This window comes from Macaca mulatta, chromosome 14, assembly GCF_049350105.2.
Source record: "Macaca mulatta isolate MMU2019108-1 chromosome 14, T2T-MMU8v2.0, whole genome shotgun sequence".
In the NCBI taxonomy this organism is placed as follows: Eukaryota; Metazoa; Chordata; class Mammalia; order Primates; family Cercopithecidae; genus Macaca; species Macaca mulatta.
The window spans coordinates 13,350,878-13,371,812 of record NC_133419.1 but is presented as its reverse complement, the minus strand read 5'-3'; the positions used below and the strand labels follow the sequence as shown (position 1 = coordinate 13,371,812).

General features: G+C 42.4%; 1 protein-coding gene and 1 long non-coding RNA gene across 3 annotated transcripts in view; one reads left to right on the top strand and one right to left on the bottom strand.

Moving 5' to 3' along the window:
- Window positions 1-2,252: 2,252 nt before the first annotated feature.
- The window catches only part of LOC114672249 (uncharacterized), a 19,895-nt gene continuing 1,212 nt past the window's right edge, over window positions 2,253-20,935 (bottom strand). Inside the window, exons 2-3 of the long non-coding RNA XR_003722508.2 lie at window positions 4,716-4,816; window positions 2,253-2,304 (exon numbers count right to left, since the gene is read on the bottom strand). This is a non-coding gene — a long non-coding RNA (uncharacterized LOC114672249). The remainder of the gene's footprint in view (window positions 2,305-4,715; window positions 4,817-20,935) is intronic.
- MS4A8 (membrane spanning 4-domains A8) overlaps window positions 18,326-20,935 on the top strand; it is a 14,953-nt gene continuing 12,343 nt past the window's right edge. For both annotated transcript variants that reach the window (XM_015114063.3, XM_015114062.3), the window contains exons 1-2: window positions 18,326-18,581; window positions 19,674-19,893. In XM_015114063.3, coding sequence (XP_014969549.1) covers window positions 19,675-19,893 — 219 coding nt within the window. In that variant the 5' untranslated portion in view covers window positions 18,326-18,581; window position 19,674. The remainder of the gene's footprint in view (window positions 18,582-19,673; window positions 19,894-20,935) is intronic.

The following is a 20,935-nucleotide window of genomic DNA, read 5'->3' as shown; positions in this document are numbered from 1 at the left end:
TCAATAACTATTGAACATAGCTTTAAATGCTAACCTGTATTTTACTTGATTAGGAAACTGTTTCTTAAATCATGTATTTTCAGTTTTGTGTGTATGTGCTTATGCAATATCATATTCTGCTGTGAACTTAAAAACAAAATAGAAAAACAGAGGTTTACTCAAGAAAAGAATGACACTGTTCCCATTAGAATGCCTTCTACAGTGGCTCCCAAAAATCCTGTAGTACAAGCCAGATGGCTCTCCACTCCAATGGTTGTCAGATATTTCTCTTCTGGTCTAGAACAGGAAGTAGAGTACCCAAGAGGTATCGGGACTCACCGGAGTCCAGTTAAAATCATTTTAAGAAGAAGAATAATTTAGTTTAATATGGTTGTTGTAGTTCATTGAAACCTCTGATATCTGATGAGTTATAGATCTGATATGCCTTTGGCTAGGCCCCCCAGAACACAGTAGGTACTGTCTTCTCAGTACACTTTTAACTAACCACTTTCCAGGTTTACATATTTGTTCGCTTGTTGTTGTTTTGTCTTACTTTAACTCAATGTCTCAGGATAAGGCTCTTATTTTAGACTATAATAATGATCCGTTTGCTATCTCATTTCATCTCAGGCACTTCGCCCTCAGAAATCTCACTGTCGGAATCCTTGGAAATCACACCACACACAACTTCTATTTCTTCATAATTTGCAAAGAACCAGTGTGACTCCAGTCAAGAACAAAAGATTAACTGTGCATTAGCAAAGAACTCTAATTTTTTCAAGAGGCCACATGGAAAACGCATTCTAATGAAGTCCTTTCCATTGCTCTTTTTTCTCAGTTCTTCAATAAAGCATGCGATTTGATCACAAATTGACTCTTCCCTTTTTAAAAGCCAGTATGGGTTAACACGGATCAATACAGCCCCTGCAATCCCTGTGGTTGAGGGGATGTAGGAAAATAGTGTTGAATGCCCACTTTATCTGAGGTTGGAGGAGATTGGCTTGAATTAAAGAACTCCTCCATCCAAGAGGAGAAAATACTGTGATTTTGGAAGTTGGCATAATGTTCATGTGATAATGTCAAGACTCTTGCTCTCTCTGCGCTTTTGTTTTCTCATCTGTAAAACGGAAATAATAGTCTCTAACCCACAGAGTAGATGGGAGGATTAAATGACAATATATCACTAAAAGAGCTTACAACAGCTCTTAACTCATAGTTGTCCCTCAGTAAGTTTTTATTATTTATTATTTATTATTTATCAGCTCTTATCATTATATCAGTAGCATAATGATATATGAAGCCAGATTGAATTTTTTCCTGTTTTCCAAGAATTGGTGACTAGAACCTCCCTCTGAAAGCAGGAGAAGTACTCGGTATTTTAAGGCCACAAAACCACTTAAAATCTTGATGAAAATGTTATGTATTGAGTTGTGTCCCCCTCAAAAAAATATATTGAGGTCCTAATCCCCAGTACTCAGAATATGACCTAATTTAGAAGTAGGGTCTTTAAATAACCAATCAAATTAAAATGAAATCATTAGGAGAAAGCCTAATCCAATATCACTGGTTTCCTTATAAAAAGGGAAAATTGGGCTGGGCGCAGTGGCTCACACCTGTAATCCCAGCACTTTGGGAGGCCGAGGCAGGTGGATTGCTTGAGGTCAGGAGTTCAAGACTAGCCTGACCACCATGGTGAAACCCCGTCTCTACTAAAAATACAAAACTTAGCCAGGCATAGTGGTGCGCACCTGTAATCTCACCTACTCAGGAGGCTGAGGCAGGAGAATCGCTGGAACCCAGGAGGCGGTGTGGTAAGACTAGATCACGCCATTGCACTCCAGCCTGGGTGAGAGAGAGCGACTCTCATCTCAAAACAAAGAAAAAGGGGAAATTAGAGACAGACACAGATATGCACAGAGGGAAAACGATGTGAAGACGCACAAGGAGAAAACCATGTAAAGATGAAGGATTGGGTGATGCATTGACAAGCCAAGAAGTGCCAAAGATTTCTAGCAAACCAGGAGGAGGTCGGGAAGGATCCTTCTGCTACAGGTTTCTGAGGGAGCATGACCTGCCAGCATCTTGATTTTGAACTTCTAACCTCCAGAACAGTGAGATAATAAATTTCTGTCCTTCTAAGCCACTCATTTGTGACACCTTGTTACATTAGCTCTGGGAAACTAATGCAGGTGCCTTTTCACTATAAGGAGCACTAGATTTCCCCCACCCCATGGAATATGTTAGGTGTTTATGAAAGGAGGTTATCCGCTCACCTCAGCATTCCGCAGCAGGAGTGTGGCGTTCGAACGGCTCTCCTCTCTGAAGCTGGGGGAGAGAAGCAGCAGCTGTAAATTTTGTGGCTATTTACAGGAAGCATCCCAGTCCCCAGTGATAGTCTTTGGGACCCAGGTGGGACTCGCTGACCTGATCTATAACAACCAGAGCCAAAGCCAGCAATGTTAAAAAGAAGGCACCGTATAGGAGCCTGCAGAGAGGGACGATGGACCACTCCTAAAAGTCGGAGTTTGCAAAAGCTGAGAAACTGAGAAAAGCCAGTTTCTCCTGATGCATGTGAACTGGAAATTATGCTGCCCAAGCCATTTTATGATCATGAGATAATTCCTGATTGACTTAGCAGTTTGAGATTGGTGTAAGGGGGAACAGCTGTAATTTGCTGCAGGCAATATCCTCCTTTCTCCTGTATTAGATGAATAAGTCTGTTCTTTCTCTTATTCTGTTCTTTATTATTTATAATAGTAATTCCCACTAATGCCTCTGCTCTTTCTTTTTTATATATTTTTTGTACATATGACTTCTGATCTTTTTCTCTTACATACAAAGTATTCTTATAAAAATATTATAAAAAAGAAAGATGCCTATCACCACTGCCTGCAGACCCCAACCCTGGAACACTAGAGGGAGATGAGACTGGAAGCCTCAGGTTTCCTGAGAATTGCTGTAGCATGGGGAGCAAGGCATAGGAAAGCACTTTAGCAAAATGCTGCCAGTGGAGGGTCAGTACAAAGGTGTAACCAAATTACCAAAGAAGCTACTAATGCCTAGGGGAGAGCTTCTCAGAATTGAGTGGCTCTTAACTGGCCAGTAAAAGCTTCCACATACTTGCCTAGGTTAGGAATATAATCCACAGAAAGAGAACTATATTCTGACATGCAAGCTCATTTAATTTCATTTAATTTTTAAAAAATAAACGTTGTTTTTATATGTATAAAATTTGTCATTTTATAGGTGTATTTTAAATGTGCATATTTTAATTTATCATAATTGTATAATTTATATGCATATTTTAAATATGCATATTTTGTAACAATAATTTTTAAAGTCTCTGCTGTGAACATTACATATTGAATGTATATATTTGGGTTGCCTGTTGTTTTTCAGTCTTACTCGGATGTTATCTCCAGGAGTCCACCATACAATTTCTCCAGAGCCTCTGTTACAACTACCTTCTTCCAATCCATCCTTGATACACTTTCAAAGATAACAGCACCCAAGATCATGTTAAGTACTAGAGACTGAACATATATCTCAACAGATAGTGGGATCTGTCATAGTTCAAACTTTGTATGGGATACTTTTCTATTTCCCCATTCCATGAAATAACAAAAGAAATTAACACTGTATTTGCCCCGGTTAATTATGAGACTATTTCTCATTTTGTCTACTTCAGCACTCTGTAATTGGCCTCAGCCTGTTCCTCCTTTCTCCTGTATTAGATGAATAAGTTTGTTCTTTCTCTTATTCTGTTCTTTATTATTTATAATAGTAATTCCCACTAATACCTCTGCTCTTCTTTTTTATATATTTTTTGTATATATGACTTCTGATCTTTTTCTCTTACAAAGTATTATTATAAAAATGTACAGGCATCAAATTATTATGTATTCAGTATATTCAGGTCTGAAATTTTATATAATAAAATGGATATTTTATAATAAATTTACTTGCCCTTTATATTACAGTTAAGCATTATATTGATCTCTTAAATTATGTAGATCTTACTATTTGTGGTTTGTATCTCAGGAGATGAAAAATATTAACTCTACACTTATTTTACTGAGAAATTTTTAAACCACCTAGATTTTGACTAAAAGTCTTAGTACAGACTTCTAATTACATCCAATGTGAAATAACTGATATCAGATTTACTGAAACCAGCTACGAAAACTGGAGAAAATGCATAAAACATCAATTTTTAGGCACTATACAAAAACCAACAGAAGGTTTCCATTCTTTGGAAATGAGGAAGCATAGAAGGTGAGGCCCCACATTCACCCAGACTTCCCTTTGGAAACATCTTCCAGGCCATGCGGTAGGAAAGCAGAACCCAAATAGTTACAGTGGTCTTGCTGGATGGAAGCAGAGATTAAGTTTGAAACTGCTAAAGTAGCTGGAATTTGATGAGCATACCTACAGAGATAGGGAAGCTATGGAACAGATACCTCAGAAGTCTACAAAGAAATTTTCCTTAGGTCCTTAGCTGAATCCTGGCCATATCCTTTAATACAACTTCAGAAGGCCTAACAGAAAGTAAATTCGTGGCCGGGCGTGGTGGCTCACGCCTGTAATCACAGCACTTTGGGAGGGAGGCCGAAGAGGGCAGATCACTTGAGGTCAAGGGATTGAGACCAGCCTGGCCAACATGGAAACCCCGTCTCTACTAAAAACACAAAATTGACTCGGCATGGTGGTGGGCGCCTGTAGTCCCAGCTACTCACGTGGCTGAGGCAGGACAATCTCTTGAAACAGGAGGTGGAGGTTGCAGTGAGCCGAGATCCTGCCACTGCAGCACAGCCTGGGCAACAGAGTGAGACCCTGTCTTGAAAAAAAAAAAAAAAAAAAAAAGGAAGTAAATTCCAGGGAGACTGAGAGCTGAGCATAGATTCTTGATCCTACACAATGTGGTGAGTGGTGAAGTGCAGGCGCGGCCGAAAGAGAGAAACCTTCTCGATCGTCCCTGACATTCAAAGGATACTCCAGAGATGCTACAGCTTCTAATGACAAACGATGAACTAGGGGTACACGCTATACCTTGGAATAAGAAAAAAGGAGAAAAAGACCTACCCTAACAAAGCCTAAAATCAGGATGCAAGATGATCTGCAGAAATTGGATGGCTCGTGTGCCTCCTCCAAGGAGAGGAAAGAGAATAGTACACAGATCCTCCCATTTTGAACAGATCATCTAGGAAAGAACACTTGGATGCACCAGAGAACAGACGAGAAACACCAGCAGTAAGAAAGGACATGGTGTGAGGAAGCTTGCCCAGCCAGGAACCGACCAAGACCCAAGAGAGGCTCCCGGACCTAGGGAAACAGGAAGAGAGAAATCCCTAGAACTCCAAAATGGGCTTTTATGATCTTGGCTATGGGAGAAAGCCTGTAGTGGATTCACTACAGCATCAGGCCTGGCATATGGAGCTTCCTAAAGATTGCACAGAGATGTGCAATCTAGCTTCCTAAAGATTGCACAGAAAGGGAACCCACACAGACTCCCACAAGCTTCAGCACCCAGAGCAGCCTCAGCTGGGAGCCATTTTGAGAGCCTGGATACTGGGGATCTACAGACCCAGCTGCTGCCACTGAGCAGCTCCAAGGAGGGCGAGGGAAGAACAGGTGCTCCTACGCACCAATGGGAGGGTACCTGCCGCCCTGCTATGGGCTGCAGTTGAAACTGAGACATAAATGAGCCACGTTCCCCACAGCTTCTTGCTCACACTGCTTGCCTGGGAGATGCCCCACCCTCTCTGGTCTTAACCCCAAGGCACCATCTTAAGAGTTGAATGCTGGACTGTGCCCCGCCCTTGGGCTGAGGTTAAACTAACACAATTACAGCTGCTGCCTAGCCAAGGAGTGATGGAGAAACCAGGCTCTCTCATGCAAATGGAGGACAACACCCACTGATCTGCAACAGGCTGCTGTGAGACTGAGAGGTGAGGGGATGACACTCCCCACAGCTTCTTAACACATGCTTCTTGCCTAGGAGGCACCCCACCCTCCCTGGCCACAGGCCCAAGGTGCCATTTTGAGAGTTTAATGCTGGGCTATGCCCCATGGTCAGGCCAAATTCAAGTTGACATGGCTGCAGCTACTCCCTGGTCAAGGAGGGATAGGGCAGCCAGGCTTTCCGATGCATACCTAGGATAATATTCAATGCCCGGCCACAGGCTGCTGCGAGACCAACACTCAAGTGAACCACACTTCTCACAGAGTCTGGCCCATACTGTTTGCCTGAGAAGGGCCTGACCCTCTCTGGTCACAAGCCCACAGCTGGCACCATTTTGAGAGTTTAACACTAAGCTGTGCCCCACCCTTGGGCCAAGGTCAAGGTGACACAACAGCAGTCGCCAGCCAACTGAGAGAGAGACAAGGAAGACGAAGGTCTCCAAAGAACACTTAGGACAGTACCCGCTGCCCTGCTACAGGCAGCTGTGGGACTAGGGAATAAACCACCCAATCCACTGCAGCTTCCAGCAACACCAACACAGATGGCACGGGTCCCTGTGGTTTCCTCCACCGCTGCTACTGCCGTTACCCACAGCACACCAGCTTCCCAGGGGCCTGAGACTCCACCCACACACCAGGCCCACTGCTCCCACTGCCCACTTTTAAGCAGCTTGGAGGCCCAAGAATGAGCCCAGTAGGACCACTAACACAAGGGCCAGTATAAGCTACTCTGGAGCCTTAAAACAGGCTCACTCACCCCACTGCTGCCACTACTAGGGCCCAAAGACTGGCTCCGTTGGTGTATTAGTTTGTTCTCACACTGCTATAGAGAAATACCTGATGGCCAGGCACAGTGGCTCATGCCTATAATCCCAGCACTTTGCGAGGCTGAAGCGGACAGATCACTTGAGGCCAGGGGTTCAAGACCAGCCTGGACAACATGGTGAAACCTCATCTCTACTAAAATACAAAAATTAGATGGGCGTGATGGTGCACACCTGTAATTCCAGCTACGTGGGAGGCTGAGGCACAATAATCGCTTGAACCTGGAAGACAGAGGCTGCAGCGAGCTGAGATCACACAACTGCGCTCCCACCTGGGTGACAGAGTGAGCCCCTATCTCAAAAAAAGAAAAGAAAAAGAAAAAAAGAAAGACCTGAGACTGGGTAATTTATAAAGAAAATAGGTTTAATTGCCTGGTGGTTCCACAGACTATACAGGAAGCACGGCAGCATATGCTTCTGTGGAGGCCTCAGGGAGCTTTTCCTCATGGCAGAAGGCAACGTGGGAGCAGGCATCTTATATGGTAGGAGCAGGACTGAGACAGAGGGGGGTGGTGCCCCACACTTTTAAACAACCAGATATCACAAAACTCACTCACTATTGTGACACAGTACCAAGGAGAAAATCTGCTCCCATGATTCAATTGCCTCTCACCAGGCCCCACCTCCAACACTAGGGATTACAATTCAACATGAGATTTGGGCAGGGACACAGACCAAAACCATATCAGTTGGCATCTAAGTCCCCAGCTAAAAGTCACCACAACCTTAACTAATAACTGTACCATAAGTCGCCAAGGCAATCACAGAGACCACTGACTATGTATACTGCAAAAGAAGTCATACAAAGATCACATTACTGCCAGCACATAAAATCAAAGTCGAAGTATCTTAATCAACAACATGTACACATCCTCAGAAGAAAAAAAAATCCCCTACCAAAGCAATTTCAAAAAACTGAAACAAGCAACTGCTACACTAGATGCAAAGATATCAATGGAAAAACACAGGAAGCATGAAAAAGCAGGGAAATTGGGCACCATCAAAGGACCATAATTGTCCAGCAACAGATTCCAATAAAAATGAATTCCTTGAAATGCCAGATAAATAATTTAAAATATTGATTTTTAAAGAAGCTTAATGAGATGCAAAGGATATCTGAAAATTAGGCCAGACATAGTGTCTCGTGCCTGTAATCCCACTGTAATCCCAGCACTTTGGAAGGCCACAGCAGGCAGATCACTTGAGGCCAGGAGTTCAAGATTAGCCTGGGCACCATGCTGAAACCTTGTCTCTACTAAAAGTAAAAGAAAATTGTAAACTAATACAAGAAAATCAGTAAACCAATTCAGAAAATGAAAGAAAATAAAATCTCAGTACCTGAAGACATGTCTTTTGAAACAATTCAGCCAGACAAAACTAAGGAAAAAAGAATTATGAAGGATAAAAAAGCCTTCAAGATATCTGAGATGATATAAAACAACCAAACTTAAAAATGATCAGTACACCCAAGGGGGAAGAGAGATCCAAAAGTTTAGAAATGGCCAGGTGTAATGGCTCACATCTGTAATTCCAGCAATTTGGGAGGCCAAAGTGGGAGGACTGCTTGAGATCAAGAGCTTGAGACGAGCCTAGGCAAGAAAACAAGACTCTGCCTTTACAAAAAAATTTTTTTAATTAGCAAGGCATGGTGGCTCATGTCTGTCATCCAGGCTACTCGGGGGGCTAAGGTGGGAGGATTGCTTGATCCCAGGAGTTTGAGGTTGCAATGGGCCATGATTGTGCCACTGCTGTCCAACCTGGGTGACAGAGTGAGCTCTTGTCTCAAAAACAAAACAAAAGCTTAGAAAACATATTTGAGGAAATAATCAATAAAAATGTCCCAAGAATAGCAAGAGAGTTAGACATACAGATACAGGAAGTCCAGTGGTACCCAGGCAAAAACATTGCAAAAGGATATCACCACGGCAATATTATATTCAGAATATCTAAAGTCAATGAGAAAGAAATAATTTGGACAGTAACAATACAAAAGTTTCTAGTCACCTATAAAGAAAACTCCATTAGACTAACAGTAGACTTTTCAGCAGAAATCTTACAGGCCAGAAGAGAATGGAATAGTATTTTCAAAGTGCTTAAAGAAAAGAACTGTCAGCCAAGAATTTTGTGTCCTGCCAAAATAGGCTTCGTAAATAAAGTCCTCTCCAGGCAAGCAAACACTGAGGGAATTTGTCACCCCTACAAATGGTCACCCTACAGGAAATGCTCAAAGGGGTCTTAAATATGGAAATGAAAGGTCAATATTCATCATCATTAAAACACATGGAAATATAAAACTTACAGTTTGTATGAAACAATCACACAAAAGAGGAAAAGAATGGAATCAAATGGCAACATGACAAAATTTTACTAAACCACAAAGACAAAAAGACAGAAACAAAGAATCTATAAAACAACTTGAAATCAATCAACAATATGATAGGAATAAAGCTTCACATATCAATATTAACCTCGAAAGTAAATGGACTAAATGCTCCACTGAAAAGATGCAGATTGGCAGAATGGGTTTTAAAAATAATCCAAGTACATGCTGCCTACAAGAAACTCACCTTACCCATAAAAACACATAAAGGTTGAAAGTAAAGAGGTGGAAAAGATATTTCAAGCAAACAGAAATAAAAGCCAGCAGGAGTAGTTATACTTATGTCAGATAAAATAGACTTTAAGTCAAAAACAGTAAGAAAGAACAAAGAAGGGCATTATATAATGATAAAGTGATCAATTCAGCAAGAAGATGTAACAATCCTAAACATATATGCACCCAACATTGGAGCATCCAAATTTACAAAATGAATATTACCACAGAAAACCAAATACCACATGTTCTTACTTATAAGTGGGAGCCAAATGATGAAAACTCATCAACACAAATGGAACAATAGACACTGAGATCTATTTGAGCATGAAGGGTGGGAGGAGGAAAAGAAGCAGAAACGTAACTATTGGGTATGGGGCTTAATACCTAGGTGATGAAATAATCTGTACAACGAACCCCATGACATAAGTTTACCTATGTAATAAACCTTCACATGTACGCCCAAACCTAAAAAAACACACACACACAAATATTACTAGACCTAAAGAAAGAGAAAGACAACACCACGCTAACAGTGGGGGACTTAACCACCCCACTTGCAGAACTAGACAGATCATAGGGAGAAAAAATTAACAAAGAAACATTGGACTTAAATTGGACTTTAGACCAAATGGACTTAACAGGTATTTATGCACTGGTGTAATCTTGGCTCACTGCAACCTCCACTTCCTGGGTTCAAGAGATTCTCTTGCCTCAGCCTCCCAAGTAGCTGGAACTACAGGCATGCACCACCATGACCAGCTATTTTTTGTATTTTTAGTAGAGACAGGGTTTCAGCATGTTGGTCAGGCTGGTCTCGAACTCCTGACCTCAGATGATCCACCCTCCTCGGCCACCCAAAGTGCTGGGATTACAGGCATAAGTCAGTGCACCTGGCCCAGAATGTGCATTATTTTTATCAGCACATGGACCATTCCCCAAGATAGACTACATGTTAGGCCACAAAACTAGCCTTAAGAGATTTTTAAAAATTGAAATCATATCAACTATCTTCTCAGATGACAATGCAATAAAGCTGAAAATCCGTACCAAGAGAAATTTCAGAAAGTATACAAATACATGGAAATTAAACAGCATACTCCTGAACAATCACTGGGTCAATGAAGAAATTAAGACAGAAATTTAAATTTTTTGTGAAATGAAAAGAAAAACACATCATACCAAAACCTGTGGGATACAATGAAAGTAGTTCTATGAGGGAAGTTTATAGCATTAAATGCCTACATCAAAAAAAAGCAGAAAGATGACAAATTAACAGCTTAACATTGTACCTCAAGGATGTAGAGAAACAAGGAGAAATCAAACCCAAAATTGGCAGGAAAAAAAAAAAAGGATCAAGGCAGGTCTAAATAAATCAGAAACGAAAAAAGAATACAAAGGATCAACGAAATGAAAAGTTTGTTCTTTGAAAAGATAAAATTGATGAACCACTAGCTAAACTAATAAGAGGGAGACAAGATTCAAATAAACACAATCAGAATTGAAAATGGGGACATTACAATTGATACCACAGGAATACAAAAGGCTCTGGCATAAGCATTTGGGTGCCTACTTGGGAAGTGACCCAAGACTCACTGTGAAAACAATGGAAAAGTGATACAAGAAAGTCAATGGGCTATGTATTAATGAATGACTTCTGTTATGGGGAACTGGTGCTCAATGCTGTTGGGGACTTTCTAAGAGACGGATGAAACACACTTCAAAATTATCTGTCTTAGGGGACAGAGAAGCTAGGCTAGTTATCCAGCATATGCACATTACGCTGGTTAAGAAAAATTCTTGCAGTATTAACTTCCCAGTACCTATGGCCTGCCCATACGTATGTATCCTCAAAAAAGAAAGGAGTTATCCATAGATGTGGAGACTGGCTGAAGATGGGGCATCAGTAGCATTTGCTGCAGAGTTTGCTGGGAGTTTGAGGCTGCAGTGAGCTATGATCACATCACTGCACTCTAACTTGAGCAAGACTCTGTCTTAAGACCTCCAGAGTGGATCAAGGGAATATAGACGCTGCATCAACAGCATTTGCTGCAGTAGGTTTGGACAATAATAATCTCCCTGTTATGTCTCTGGTCCCTTCTAGAAAGTTGGCACCATTTCTATAAACTCAATTAAAAGGTGGCAAATTTCACCTTCTACAATATCTGGTTAAACCTAGTCCCGAATAGCCCATGTGCACTAGGGCTTCGCCACCTACATGTCCTCATTCAGATGCCTCTTATTATTTCTGTCAGTACAGTTTGGTTCATGTTACTTGTCTTTACAAAAAGCTATTGACTTACTTTATAGAGTTAGAACAATGCTAAAGTCCATTTGGAAAAACAAACATGCAAAAATAGCCATAAAATATAATGAAAAAGGAATAATTACATGGGAGACTAACTCTACAAGACATTAAAGTACACTGTAAAGCCTCTATAATTAAAACACTGTTGAAATAACACATGAAGAGACAAACAGACCAATAGAAAGGAAGAGAAAGAACAAAATTAGAACCAAATGCATATAGAAATTTAGGCTGTGACAGAGGTGGCATTTCAAATGCCACTGGAGACAAGATGGACTATTTAGTAAATTGCCCTGGGGCAACAAGGTAGACTTTTGGAAAAATATCAAATCAGACCCATATCTCACAGCATTCACAAAAAAATACATTTTACATATATTAAGAATCAAAATGTAAAAAGTAAAACGATACAAGTATTAGAAGAAAACACAGTTAAATTCCTATTTAATCTTAGTGTTAAGAAAGGCTTTCAAACAATGACTCAAATTCATAGGTAATAAAATGTAGGGACCAGCCCTACAGGGTCTGTGGGTTTTTCTCCCCATGTGCAGAGCTGAGAGATTGTAGAAATAAAGACACAGACAAAGAGATAAAAGAAAAGACAGCTGGGCCCGGGGGACCACTACCACCAAGATGCAGAGACCGGTAGTGGCCCCGAATGCCAGGTTATGCTGTTATTTATTGGATACAAGACAAGGGGGCAGGGTAAGGAGTGTGAGCCATCTCCAATGATAGGTAAAGTCACATGGGTCACATGTCCACTGGACAGGGGGCCCTTCCCTGTTTGGCAGCCAAGGCGGAGAGAGAGAGAGGAGAGACAGCTTACGCCATCATTTCTGCACTTCAGAGACTTTTAATACCTTCACTAATTCTGCTACTGCTATCTAGAAGGCAGAGCCAGGTGTACAGGATGGAACATGAAAGTGGACCAGGAGCGTGACCACTGAAGCACAGCATCACAGGGAGACGGTTAGGCCACCAGATAACTGCAGGCAGGCCTGACTCATGTCAGGCCCTCCACAAGAGGTGGTGGAGTGCAGTCTTCTCTAAACTCCCTTTCCCGGTCTGCTAAGTAGCGGGTGCTTTTCCTTGGCACTGACGCTAGCGCTAGACCACGGTCTGCTTAGTAGTGGGCGCCTTCTAAGAACATTACTGGCATTACTGCTAGACCGAGGAGCCCTCTGGTGGCCCTGTTCGGGCATAACAGAAGGTTCACACTCATCTGGTCACTTCTCACCATGTCCCCTCAGCTCGTATCCCTGTATGACCTGGTTTTTTTCTAGGTTATGATTGTAGAGCGAGGATTATTATAATATTGGAATAAAGAGTAATTACTACAAACTAATGATTAATGATATTTATATATAATCATATCTATGATCTATATCTAGTATAACTCTTGTTATTTTTATTAACTAGGATCACCATCGCCATCATTGCTTGTCGTTGAGTTTGGACTTGTCTTCGGACTCCTTGGAGGCATCTGCAGACTAAAAGTAGACAACATAAGCATACCAATATTAATAATGCCAGTGACAACAATGATCCTCCAAGGGGTTTGATCCATTTAAAGGGATTAAGATCAGATAATTCTTTAGTTATCCTTTCAAAAGTATCTGAGCCAGGAACAGTGGATAAATGAGCTGTGAAGCCTCAAAAATTTGTGGTTTAAGTTTTGAAATATCTAAGGTTAAGTTATCATCCCAGGCTTTTAAATGTCCTTTTCCCAGCTATGTTGATCTTTATTATAAGCATAAGGCATTATGCAGTAATCAGAAGTATTCTAATCACACTGTAATTGCATACAGTGTTCCAAATTCATAACTCTATCTCTCAGCCATATTACACTTTGACAGAGATCATTAATTTGATTAGCTAATTTTTGATCAACTTGAGTCTGAGAATTCCAAAGTCTGGAGGAGTTTTTCTGCCGTGCTTTAACATATTGAGCAGTTTGAACAGAATTGTGGATCGCAACTCCAGTGGTTGCTGCCGTTGCAGTAACCGCAATTAGACCTGCAATGACTGCAATAAGAGTAAAAATAAATCTCTTTTTTTTTTTGAGGATACCTTCAAGAACTTCATTGACTGTGTGTGTGGAGGGGGAAGACTCCCATGGACGATGTAAAGAAACTGGTATCCATACCTCCTCCCTAGCCCTTACCAAGAGAATACTTGTGGAATTAAAAGTAGCATCAATGCATGTGAACAGCTTACAATTATCACGTTCTATAGTTTGTGTATTGGGAATGATAATTGTATTTCCAACCAACAGCATGTAAGGGGGTTTGACACAGCTCCTGATAGGTATCACCTGTTCAGACATCAAGGTAATGTTGAATGTGGGTGTTTTGGTATTAGTGGGAGAGATTTGATAGGTAGTGTTCCATATCTTTATTCCTGTCATAGCTGCAGCTAATTTCCATAATTCAGGATGTTCTGGGGCAACAATGGGATGAATCATTTTTGGTCTAGGAGGAACAATGCCTGCGTCCATCCATTTGAATGGGTAAGGAGACACCCATTCTCTCAACCTGTAGGACTGCCGTCCGTCATCTACATATTGTAACAAATCATTAAACTCTGAACATGTCGTATTTTGGCCAGAGCAATCCCGCCAATAATGCCCTTTTGGAGCCCAATCAATAACAATACCCGTAGCTAGACTTTGGAACACTACAGCCTTGGGAGCATTACAATCATTCCATAAAATTGAATTCACTAGAAAAGGTCCCTTTGTAGGTTCCTTTGGGCAGTCTGGCAGTCCTTTTGTTTTATTGCTGTTAGTAGGGACAGGAACTCTCCATTTCTCACGTGGATTAAGTTTAACAGAAGTTGAAAAGAATTGCAACTAAACACATTATGTACTTGATAAGAATCATTTGTAAAGGACAGTACTGTCCACATCCAATTCCGGTAAAAATAAGCTGAACAACCAGGTGACATCCCAATGCATAGTGCTGGATATTTATAGCCAATTGACAGATTAAAGTGCATACCTTCTTCTTTTGGTTGAACTGGAAACCTATCATCATTAGGGACCAGCATGAATGCACTACTATTAGTGTAAACTTCGACTGAGGAGTCCATCCAGGAGACAGACCGAATTAAAGGGGGAAAAGGAACATATGCCCAGTAGGTATAATTTTGAGTTGCCCCAACTAGTGGTATACTCACCGCTGCACTACCATAAAGGCAGCCAGAATTATATTACCTATCATTTTGGGGATTCCTTTTTCTTTTAACAATTTTTCTGTTCCATGGGATAAGACCTTTATTTGACCCCATGTTGGTGGAGTTGAACGAGTGGTGTTGTAGGTCACACAGCGAGATTTTGTCTCAGTGTCGAGGTCATGACGTTTATGTGTCAGGCGGCGAAACTTGCTCTTTGGTTTCTGAGGGGTCTTTGCCTTTTGTTTCTGGGAGCGTTTTATCTTTGGAGTTATGGTGCGATTTCAGTTGTCAGGAGGGAACCCACACGGGCTGTTGTCCTATTCTTTGAGGTAAGACTTTCCAATGGTAATGTGCTGCAGGAGTGATGTTGCTAAGGGTTGGAAATGTGAAAGCAAATTTTTCAAAGTCCTGAGGGGACAGAGGAGTGTCAAAGAAGCAGTCTTTAAGGTCAATGATGATCAGTGGCCAATACTCAGGAATCATAGTGGGGGAGGGCAAACCGGGTTGTAATGTCCCCATAGGTTGAAGGACAGTGTTTACTGCCCTGAGATCAGTGAGCATTCTCCACTTACCAGACTTCTTTTGGATAACAAAGACAGGTGAATTCCAGGGAGAAAAAGAGGGTTTGATATGTCCCAATTTTAACTGTTCAAGAACCAAAATATGAAGTGCCTCCAGCTTACTTTTTGGGAGCGGCCACTGATCTACCCAAACCAGTTTCTGAGTTTTCCAAGTCAAAGGGATGGGATCTGGAGGCTTGATAGCGACCACTTCTAAAAAGAATAACCAAGTCCTGTAGAATCTGATTTATGGGTAGGTATAATAGGCTCGGTGATGCCTTGTGCTGATTTTCCTAAGCCCATACCTTGAACAAATCCCATTTTGGTCATAATGTCTTTACTCTGCTGACTGTAATTGCCTTGTGGAAAAGAAATCTGTGCCCCTCCATTGATATAAAAGATCTCTTCCCCATAGGTCAACAGGAATGGGTGTAATGAGGGGGCAAATAGTTCCAATCTGTCCTTCAGGGCCCATGTTATGTAAAATTGTGGAACTTTCATAGACTTCTGAAGCCTGACACACGCTCCTTTGGCCAATGTCGGGGCCATTGATGTAAAGTGATAATAGAAACATCAGCCCCTGTATCAATCATTCCCTCAAACTTCCTCCCTCGAATATGCATGGAGCACATAGGAAAAGTGTCAGAAATTTTGCTGGCGCAATAAGCTGCTTTGCCTTGATAATCTGTGCCACCAAAACCTCCGCTTCTCGTACAACAACTGGATCCTAAAGGAATGTAAGGGAGTATCAGAAGTTGAGCAATGCACTCCCCAGCTGCCGCATTCCAAGGGACTGCAGAGCTAATGACAATATGAATTTCACCTGAATAGTCAGAATCAATTACACCATTATGTACTTGAACACCTTTTAAATTTAGACTTGAATGACCAGGTAGCAAACCGACACTGCCAGTCGGCAAGGGACCAAAAACACCTGTGGGAACTGCGGCTCTCCAGGCAACAGAGAAATATCTCTGGTACAACAGAGATCTACTGCTGCTGAGCCTGTGGTGGCAGGGGACAAGCATTGTACTGAGATTCGTGCTGGGGCTGAGCTGTTAGATCCCGTGGCACAAATTGCTGAAGTGGGAATTGGGTTGGAGGTTGAATGGATTGGACTGGGAAGGCACCCATCTGGCCGGACACCGGGGGCTGGGAGTTGAGGAATGCCCCATTGTTTAGAGGGGCCTGGGGCTGGCGCCTCGTCCCGTTTCCCTGGTTGTTAAGAGACTGTAAAGGATTACCATCAATATCAAATCTCAAATGGCATTGAGCAGCCCAGTGATTTCCCTTTTGGCATCGTGGACATAAAAGTAGAAGGTGGGATTTTTGTTGCTGAAAAATTTTGTTGTTGTTGTTGTTGGTGGTGGTGGTGGTGGTGGTGTTGAAAAGAACGGCGACCTGTACACCGGGAACAATTTCTTTTAGCATGTCCTGTCTGACTGCGTATAAAGCATTGGCCAGAGAATCGTCCGGGCATTCGAATAGAGGCCATGGCTTGTGCCATGATCATTGCTGTGTGCAGAGTTCCTCCCACCCCTTCACAGGCTTTAATGTAGGAGGTAAATATACCACCCCCCGGTGGAATTTTGCCTTTAATGGGGCAAATAGTTGCCTGACAATCTGGATTTGCTTGTTCATAAGCCATGAGTTCTACAACAAGTTGTTGGTAGTGGCTATCAGGGATAGCTTTTTCCGCTGCGTCTTGGGGATGGGCAATAAAGTCTAGGTAGGGTTCATGGTGTCCCTTTCTGATGGCCATAAAGGATGGGCATACTTTGCCATCCCAAGCATTTAAGCAACATTTTCGCAGTTGTTCAATAACCTCATCATTTAGGTATAGTTTGGTTTCGAATTGCAGCCCACTGACCCAGTCCCAGTAACTGGTCAGCTGTAACGTTAACAAGATGATTGGAGCCCTGATTAAGACGAATGCGTTCCTGGACAGCATCAACCCACCAAGTCCTGAATTGTAAATACTGGGATTTAGATAAGACTGACTTTGCTAAAATTTCCCAGTCATAGGGCACTAAATGTTTATCTTCTGCCAGGGCTTTTAATGTGGAACGGACAAAAGGAGAGTTGGTGCCATATTGCTTTACTGATTCCTTGAAATCTTTGAGGAATTTAAACGAAAAACTTTCCCAAGTAGCAGGAAGTAGCTGAACCTGACCTGGATGTATGGGGTCAGGTTGAACTACTGCCTGAACGGCTGGAATACCAGGTACTGGCTGTGCCCCAGCGGCAGGCAGTAGTGGAGCCTGATTATTTCCCTGAGCAGCCTGATTGTCGGGCTGAGGGGCTTGATTATTAAGCTGTTGATCTTGATGAGCTGCAGGGTCAGCCGCTTGCTGAGCAGGATCAATGGGCTGTGGGTGATTTTGTGCCACTGGGGTGGTGGGTACTGGAGGTTGTAAAATTACAGGAAATTGCCAGGCTTCAGGATCACCATATTCCCTTGCCTGAGCTATAGCCCTCATAAGCGGAGTGTCATTTTCAGGAATGTATGTAACTTGTTGCTTATGAGCGGCAATGTTAGTGTTGGCAACAGCAGTAGCAGCTGGACCAGGAGCAGAAAAAAGGTTGGAATTTTGAATGGAGGAAGAGTTGAGAACTTGAAGGCCAGGATGAGACCAGATTACCTGCTGAGCTGGTCTTTCATGGGCCTGAAATCCAGGCTGCCATGGCAACTGCAGACCAGGCTTCAAGGGAACCTGAGGCTTCAAGAGAGCCCGATTTGAAGAAAAGGAACCAGGCTTCAAGGGAGCCTGTGACTCCAAGGGAGTCCGATTAGCCAAAAGGAACCAGGCATGAGAAAACTAGGCTGTGGAGGGATAGGATTGAGGGCCTCATTACTGGGCGAGAATTGTTATGTCATCCTGTCTCATGTTACAGCTAAATACAGCACATCCTGGGTGCCCAGTTCATTCTGTGTCTCCCAGAGCAACCAGCCAACCATATTTCACTGTCTCATTAACCAAAACAGGAAATAAATATGAAGGAAACTGAGCTGTAAGCAGCACGTAACCTGGCCTGCATCCAGGAAATAGAGGACTTTGGATCCTTCTAACCCTACCACCCAACTGGTCCCAGTACATTCGTTCTCTCAGGAAAAAAGCAAGGTCCTGACAGCAAAGAAAAGGGAATAGGATCAAGAGATACGTGGCTGCTGGCAGAGCAAGGTGAGTCTGCTTAATCTGGTGGTTGGTAACTGGGAATTGGTGATAAGGTTTTTCTACCAAATGATACTTATGGCAAACCAGTGTGGGTGAAGGATAGGCAGAGTGTATTGTACTAGCTTTATTGGGTCTGCTCCAAGAGAAAGAAAGACAAAGACGGGAAATGGAGGGGGACGGGAGAAACAAAAAGAAAAAGAATTTTTTAAACCACATCAGAATTTCTAAGTAGCCTAGAAAATTGAGCAGTAGAAGCCACCCAATGAACATACACTGCCTTGGCAATGGGGCTTCCCTTGAGGAGGATAATCTCCATTTAACTAATATTGACATAACTGGGACCTTGGAGGATTCTTGTCCACTCTCTCACCCCGTTTCCTTTTCCAGAAAATAAGAGAATTGAACTCGATGTTGTCCAAGAGATTTTCTAGTTCCGAAATTTTGCTTTCAGCCAGTACTAACATATGCAAAGCAGCACTCTAAACACTATGAGAGACCAGGCACAATAGTTCACGTCTGTAATCCCAGCACTTTGGGAGGCCAAGGTGAGCTGATCACCTGAGGTCAGGAGTTCGAGACAAGCTTAGCCAACAGGGTGAAACCCCATCTGTACTAAAAATATAAAAATTAGCCGGGTGTGGTGGCAGGCGCCTGTAATCCCAGCTACTCAGGAGGCTGAGGCAGGAGAATTGCTTGAACCCAGGAGGCGGAGGTCGCAGTGAGCCAAGCTCGTGCCACTGCACTCCAGCCTGGGTGACAGAGCGAGTCTCTGTCTCAAAAACAATAAAAAATAAAATAAACACTGCGAGAGACACAAAGATGGAAAAGATGGACCCCTTGCCCTCCGGTAGCCTTTACCCTCTTTGAGTCTTAGTTCTCTCATCTGTAAAACCGGGTGGGTGAGAGGATGAAAGGAAATGTATTTGTAAAGCACCTTTTAAGTGCCCTATAACTGATGTCTATTATTTGTAACGTGGGATTCATAAACTTGTAGAGGGTTAAGATGCTCCAATGAGCTAGAAGAAGTAAAAGTCCTCTTTAAATGTAAGTACAAGTCCATACGTGAGGGACAAGTCTGTCGCATTTATTTTTTGGCAGCATGAATTCGATGACTTCAGCAGTTCCAGTGGCCAATTCTGTGTTGGTGGTGGCGCCCCACAATGGTTATCCTGCGACCCCAGGAATCATGTCTCAGGTGCCCCTGTATCCAAACAACCAGCCACAAGTCCATCTAGTTCCTGGGAACCCACCTGGTTTGATGTCGAATGTGAATAGGCAGCCTGTGCAGAAAACTTTGAAAGAAGGCAAAACCTTGGGGGTAAGTGGGATTTCCCTTTGCAGGCCACGGACTACACAGCTGGACTGACAGCAGAGGGGAAGGGAAGGCCTGGGAAATACACAAACACTACGTCTGGCAAGTGAGGCTGAGCTGATCGCGCCTTGCCAAACACAGGTCTCTTAGAAAGAAAGCTCAGCTGCACAACATCATGGGGGAGGCCTCTGTACAGGCCTTGTATTTTCTGATTTAGGCATTTTAGGAAAGAGAAAGAAAAGCAACAAAAAAGCAGTGTGCTTGAATGTTGATCCTGTTGCCAGGCTCCATGCCCAGCCCAGTGGCCTCAGAAGAAAGGAAAGGGGTCCCAGCAAGACCAAAGCAGACCACAAGGTGGAGTCAGAATCCAGTAAGATCGAATCAAATAGTTGCCCAACAGGAAACAAAGCAGGTTAGGCAATCAACAACATTAATGCTCACAGTAACCCCTGAAAGGCTGTCCTGCGCAGGACAAGGAAAGGCCCATTTCACTGTGTAGCCAAATGATGATGAGCATGAATTCGGATGCAGACTGCCCGAGCTCCGACCCTAGCACTACGGGAACATAAATTGATACAACCCTTAGGGAGGGAAATTTGTAACTGTCAAATTTGCAAAATATCCAATAATTCCATTACTGGAACTTCATCCTCCAGATATGCCTGTATCCACAAAAACTGTGATATGTATGAGCTTATTCATTGCAGCGTGGTTTGTGATAACAAAAAAATTGTAATATACCATCAATATGATACTGGTTAAGTCAGTATATTGTGCATCCAAAGAATAAAATGTAGTGGAGCTATAAAAAGCACAAGAAAGCTCTTTATGTAATGATAGGGACACACCCCGAGATATGGAGTTAGTGGAAGAAAGAAAGGGGCAGACACTGCGTATTATTTGCTGACATTTATGTGAATTTATGGAAATAATATATTTGTATTTGCTACCACGTGTGTAATAAACAAACATACAAAGATGTTCTTTCATTTACAATGGGATTATGTCCCAATGTACCCATCATAAATTTAAAATATCATAAGTCAAA